General features: G+C 42.5%; 1 protein-coding gene across 1 annotated transcript; it reads left to right on the plus strand.

Moving 5' to 3' along the window:
• The first annotated feature begins 165 nt into the window (after positions 1–165).
• LOC307030769 (filamin A-interacting protein 1-like) lies at positions 166–3,012 on the plus strand. The gene has a single exon (XM_079667411.1). The coding sequence runs from the start codon at positions 460–462 to the stop codon at positions 2,680–2,682; it is 2,223 nt and encodes a 740-aa protein (XP_079523537.1). The 5' UTR covers positions 166–459; the 3' UTR covers positions 2,683–3,012.
• Positions 3,013–6,716: the final 3,704 nt, after the last annotated feature.

Here is a 6,716-nt window from a genome sequence, read left to right on the forward strand (position 1 = left end):
TATGCTGGAAATGAACCACTTAGGAAACTATTTGTGTTTAAAAGTGGTGGTCATGAGGTTAAGTTTAAATACTACGAAGTGTCCTTGGAGGCTGAATTAAGTATAAATTACACATTTCAACCGGGCCACTCACATCAGCGTCTTTTGTTTTTTTTTCTCTACAGACTCAAGCTCCTGGTTGTGAAAGAGAGAGAATACCAGGAGATAAAGGACAAGAAAAGTGAAAGAGATGTGTCCAATCTAAAGGGCGAGCTGATCTCACTGAAGGCTTTTGCACTGCTGGTTGTAAGCGAGCAACAGCGTCTGAGCGAGCTGCTGGAGGAGCAGAGGCATCGGGTCAAAGAACTGACCGCCATCACTGATCACATCCAGCAGGAGGTTAGTGCCGCTCACCCCAGAGCAAAGAAGGAGGAACTGAAACAAAATCAAGTGTCCATCCCCGACCAAAGACAGAGCATCATGACAGCCCCGAGCCTGCTGTCCGAGGTCGAGCTGCTGAGGAGAAGGGTCGTGGAAATGGAGGGAAAGGACGAGGAGCTGATACGTATGTGGGACCAGTGTCGAGAGCTGGACCGCAGACTAGCGAGGGAGGCCAGCCACTGCCGCAGTTTGAAAGTTGAGGTGGATAAGCTCAATGGCAGAATCACTGAACTGGACAGGGTAGAGGAGGCTTTAAGCAAGAGCAGACAGGACTGCAGTATTCTGAAGGGAAGCTTGGAGCGAGAGAGAGAGGATAGGAAGATGCTGTCTGGTGAGCTCGACACACTGAAAGTTAGAGTGAGAGAGCTCGAGGGAGTTGAAGGCCAGATGGGAAAGAGCGAGGCGGTGATTCGACAGGACCTGGCAAAGCTCAGGACTTTGACCGTAGCTCTGGTGGAGGACAGAAAGACCATGGCAGAGAAGCTCAGACAGGCGGAGGAACAACTCAACAGGAAGGAGGGCAACAAGAACGAGCAAAGCAATTTGACATCAATGACAGAGAGACTGAGAGAAGAGAAGCAGCAGGCACTGAGATGCAAGGCAGAGTTAGAGGACAGGGTTAAGGGGATGGTGGAGGAAAGACATGAGCTCCAAGACAGACTCAAAACAGAGGAGGAGAGGAACATAGTGCAACAGAACAAAATAATCATAATGAAGAGAAAGTTACAGCTCTTGGAAAACAGAAAAGAAAAAGAGGAGAAGTACACTCACAGCTCAATTCCAAACAACGCTAACCACCACTGCCAAACAGACGACAACAAAGTCAAAGAATTGACCCGGGAGCTGGAGATGCTGCAAAAGAGACTACAAGACAAGGAGATGATGGAAGAAGAGCTAATAAAGGTGGAGGAGGACTTTGCCGGCCTGAAAGCGAGGTTCAACGACGAACAGAAGCTGTCCCAGGCTCTGACTGAAGAGCTCGAGCTGGCAAAGAGGGAGCTCTCCAGGTATGAGCAGGCAGAAAAGCAGGAGGTCAACCAGGAGCACCTTCTCCTTTGCCGTCTTCAGAAGGAGCAGGTCAAGTCAAGATTATTAGGCAGAGAGGTGGATACCCTGAAAGACAAACTTCAGAAGCTGATGGGGACAGATGAGTCCATCTGCAGGGTTCAGACCGACCACTCCACACTGCAGAGGAAACTGAGCCAGCAGGAAGCCAGTAACAGAGAGCTGGCCAGAGAGATGAAGGAACTGAACAGTGAGATAGACCGGCATAGACAGATCAAGAGTCTTACACCTGGTTCAAACAGACAACTCTTTCCTGACCTTTGCCCGAACACCAAAGAGGTTCAGACTGATAGCCTGACATCTGACTACAGCGAGAAACAGGATGAAGAGAGCGAGAATGAGGACCCGAACCACAACACTGAAGTCATGAATAGAAGAAGGTCTCTCGTCAACAGCCTTAACAGCTTGAACAGTGCGAATAATAACATAAGCCCATACAGCAGCCCCTCTGCCGACGGAGTAGATATGCCCCCAAGCGGAGAGGTGATGATGTTAACGCACACACCCGGGCAGCCCTTGCACATCAAAGTAACACCGCATCATATACTCAACACGGCCACACTGGAGATAAGCAGCCCCACTGGAGACGCAGCTACGTCCTACACCAGCACAGCGCTCATTCCGACAAGCGGAGCCTCGCCTAAGCAGAGAATAACCATCATTCAGAACACAGCTCTGTCTGCAGTCAGTTGTAACACCCCACCTTCAAGCCCTGACTGCACCATCTCCCCACTTGACGGTACACCCATCTCACGGATGTTAAGTCCAAATTCATCACGGTCTGCGACACCCGACCAGAGCAACTCTCCAATCCAGATCGTAACAGTCCGGACCTGTTCTCCAGAGCCGATGGAAGCTGCAAGTCAAGCCTACTGCAAGACACCGGAGCGGCAGAACAGCTGGCAACATCAGAGGTCCAACAGCACCGATACAAGTCCAGGTATCATCGCCACAGAGGATAGCAAGATCCATATTCATCTAGGCAGTCCATACATCCAGTCCCTGACAGGTATTACCCACAGCATCCCGCAGCCTGTTGGGCCATACTATCTCCGACATGAGCAAAGGACTCAAGTGCTCGCCAGTGGCTGTCATGTCAAAGGTGTCGGCAAGATTACAAGTAGCATTACAATATCCCCTGCTACCTGTACAGCTGCACATTCCTCACATATAACAGTAAGTAGCCTTTGTGATTAGGTGAGAATGTATATATTCTGAACATATTCTCAGTCCTATTTCTGTATTATACAACTAAAAAAAATTCACTTTGCCTAATGAGAATCTAGTTTGTTGTATTTTGTAACAATCATGAAATAAATGCTTTGTGGTGTGTTTTATAAGAACCGTTGTAAAGCCTACTTTGTTTAGTTAGTGTGTCTTTAGACTTTAAGACATGTGTTTAGTGTCTGTACTCTGTATGCGCTAAGTGAGACCTCAGTGCAGCCAAATATTTGATGTGCTTTTTACAATTTTCTGTTTCATCAATGTGTTTTTTTCTGCTCATTAAAAGTGTTTGTGTTGATTTAATTCATTTACCCTGAGTATTTTTGAGAGCAGGTTGGCATCGATATAGCTAATAAATGTCCGGCCAGTGTGGAAAATAGTTGGAATCAGAAAAGACAAAAAATACCTGGTTTGATGTTTTCTCCCTCCAAGGCCAACTCAACACTTTAAAGCACCACACATCAAGGACGTGTATGTTAATTTAACACATTTTAACCATGAAATAAAGGGAGAAAACTAAGACTTACCGCGATAGAAAAGGGTTATGTGTTTGCTAAACTTGATTCAAAGGGTTGAGTCAGCCACTATCTCAAACACAGCAAATACTTCATTACTGATCGTGTGTGTGTGTGTGTGTGGGCGTGTGACACCTCCCAAAAGTATGCACTGGAAAACTCGGCTCATGTTTTTCTGACACAATTAAACTTGGAACACCTAGTGGTGGTGGGTCTGTTCAGGCGTTATGGTGGATCGACTATTTAAAGCCCATTCCTCCCTGAGCATAACTTATAAAAGGTAAGTTGTAATTATCAGAGTCTTAACATGTTTAAAACTGAAAGCTGATATATGAACAAATCCATTAACACATTTTCTCAGCCTTTCCCCATTTACTGTCAAAGAAACACTTATGTGGCCACTTATGTTGCCACAGCAGGCAAAGCCATCTGCACATCTCACGTTGCCAGCTAAACCTCCCAACGCAGTAAAATGATACCGTTTCTGTCATGGTTTTGACAATTTTCTTTACTTTATAGCCATTTACTGTGAATGTGAAACATGAAAGTTCAAGTGTCAAACTAGTCCGTGCTCTGGGTTTCACCTAATTGGTAATCTAATGTTTACACACTAAAACTAAACCACTTCTAATAACTTTTTGCTGTAAAAACATGAGTTCAAATGGCTCTGTAAGGTATGCAGGAAAAGGTAGATATCCATCTAGAACAGGGGTGTCAAACTCAAGGCCCGTGGGCCAAATCCAGCCCGCGACCTCATTCTATGTGGCCCTGCTAGAGCGTGTAAAGAATATAATATACAATAGGTGTAATTGTTGAATATTTGCTTTCAATTATTTGCCCTAGACTTCTGCTTTCAGACGCAGTTATTTAAGAAGTTATTTAGGAAGTTATTAACGGAACTGATAATAATCCAATGCAGTGCCGATAATGTAATATAATACATTATTTAATATATATTATACATGTATATAGAGAAGTCAAGAGTGCAAATCTGTCATCAAGGCAAAAGGGGACTAATTTGAAGAATATAAAATCATATTCAGGATTTTTAACACTTTTTTGTTTACTAGATAATTCCATATATGTTCTTTTATAGTTTTGATCTCTTCAGTATTAATATACAATGTAGAATATAGTTACAACCGGCCCTTTGAGTGTAACCATAATGCTGATGTGGCCCGTGATGAAATTGAGTTTGACACCCCTGAACTAGAACATTGAAAGGAAAGATGAATGTGGTTGCCAAAAAACGAAATTATGTAGCACGCTAATCAGGAGCAGTATACATAATTTATGTTGTAAAATATTGCATCAGTGTATCCAACTACCCAAAGAAAACCACATGAGGTATGGCGATGATTTGTACAAGTTGTAGCCTTCTAACAAAGTTATCGTCTTTAGTTTTTCATTTTAATCATCAATCACTTAAAAAGGTCTTTGGTCAACGTTTGCTTTAAATCTTCTCTATAAATAAGCCAACTTGATGATTATCTGTATTGAGATCAGCCAATGTCTTTAAATAAATTAGAGACCAGCGTCAACCCTAAACCCTTAATGACAGCATTCATGGATTTAAGTCAACAACAGATCAACTTTTTAAAAAGGTCAACACCACAAAGTATATGATTACATAGTGTGGCTGGAATAAACTGCCTGTTAAATAGCTTTTGATATAAATTGTGATGAGCTGTGTCATCTAAATAAGAAACTAGCTGACAGTATTGGGGGACACCCTGAGGCTTGTGGTAGCACAGGCTGGAAGATATCAGGTACATGAGGACAAACCTGGAGAAACATCAGCCACACTGACATCACCGGCTGGCAAAGTGGAAACAGGCATTTGATGACGGTGTTGGGCAGACTGGAGCGTTACAGAGGCCTCATGAGAGTCTTTGTCATCAGTGTGAGCATTTAGCCACAAGACACATCAGACAACAGTCATACCGCTTCTCATGAACCACTTCTTCATTCTCAAGACTTCAAAGTCAGTACCATGCTCTATCTAACACACTTCAACTCCCCTTTTCTGTTTTGTCAATTTTCAGTCAGCCTCACAGCCTTTTCTGTCAAGCAGCTTACAAATGCAAGCAAGGATGGGATGCCAGACAGGGAAAAGAGACTAACCTAGAATAATAAGAGCTCTCGCTCCAACAAGTACATTGGTTTATTGTATTGATGCTTTAAAAAAAGGTCTAACACTAGACATCTTAATACAAACAACATATTTCACAATAAAGTGCGAGCAAATCTGCACGGGTGAACATTAGGTAAACAACAGATAGTTAATCCTCTTTTTGTAAAAAATAATCAGATTCCTCTTGGGTCACTAAAGACACCTGGTCCAACAAGGAGTCCCAAGACCAAAGGATTAACTAATTAAACAAAGGAGAGAGCTCTCAATACTTGACAGATACATGGAAAATCTCAGCGCATACAGGGGAAATACTCACCCTGAGAATGTCCAACAGACATGTGATTACAACATGGTTAAATATGTCAGCCCAATGATTCAAAAATAATACCTTTGATAATAAAAAGGTGCAAACTAGATTAAATAATTGTGATTGGAAGGCGAGGCAGCATCAAGAGGATTCATCCCTTCTCTCCCCTCACTATTGATGATGTATCACTTCATTGTTTTTGTCCAATTAGGCCTGCACATTGAAAAAGAACCTCCGCTCCCACCACTCATTAGTGCAATATACAGTAATACAGGTGTGTGCACGAATGCGTGATGAAGGCATTTGTCATTTGAAATACTTAATTGCCATGGGAAATAAAAGGCATTCTTATACCCGTGTGTGCCCTGGATACATTTTGAAGGAGACAGTCTACCAATGCAATGAGCCATTTACAAGATGGAATAAGTACAGTACACCAAAAGGATGCTATTTTATGTTATTTCAGTAAAAGCAGTAGCAATAAAAAGTTACACTTTACACCCCAGCACGTGCACTCCGCTCTGCATCGGCCAAACGGCTCGCTGCACCAGCACTGCGAGGGGGACCCAAGTTCCCATCAGCAAAAACGCGGGGGTTTGCTATCCTGGCTCCAAAATGGTGGAATGAGCTCCCCATTGACATCAGGACAGCAGAAAGCGTACACATTTTCCGGCGCAGACTGAAAACTCATCTCTTTCGACTCCACTTTGAGCGATAGAATTACTAACAAAGCACTTATATACTAATAAAGGACTGGCGCATCTAAAGCCAGTTGAGTAGCACTTGATTCTGTTTTCTTCAAGTTTGTATCTTGTTGGTCGAACACACTTATTGTAAGTCGCTTTGGATAAAAGCGTCAGCTAAATGTAATGTAAAATATTACACAAAATAAAAGTACTCATGACGCTTCTCATTATAATGCTTAATTTATATGATTTGCTATATTATCTGTTTATTACTGTAACATTACTATTACCTTAAACAACTAATACATTATTATTTAGTAGTTCAACCCTTAATAATATATAATTTAAGAATATTGTTTTTTCTG

This window comes from Notothenia rossii (assembly GCF_949606895.1).
Source record: "Notothenia rossii genome assembly, chromosome: 2".
Taxonomy (NCBI): domain Eukaryota; kingdom Metazoa; phylum Chordata; class Actinopteri; order Perciformes; family Nototheniidae; genus Notothenia; species Notothenia rossii.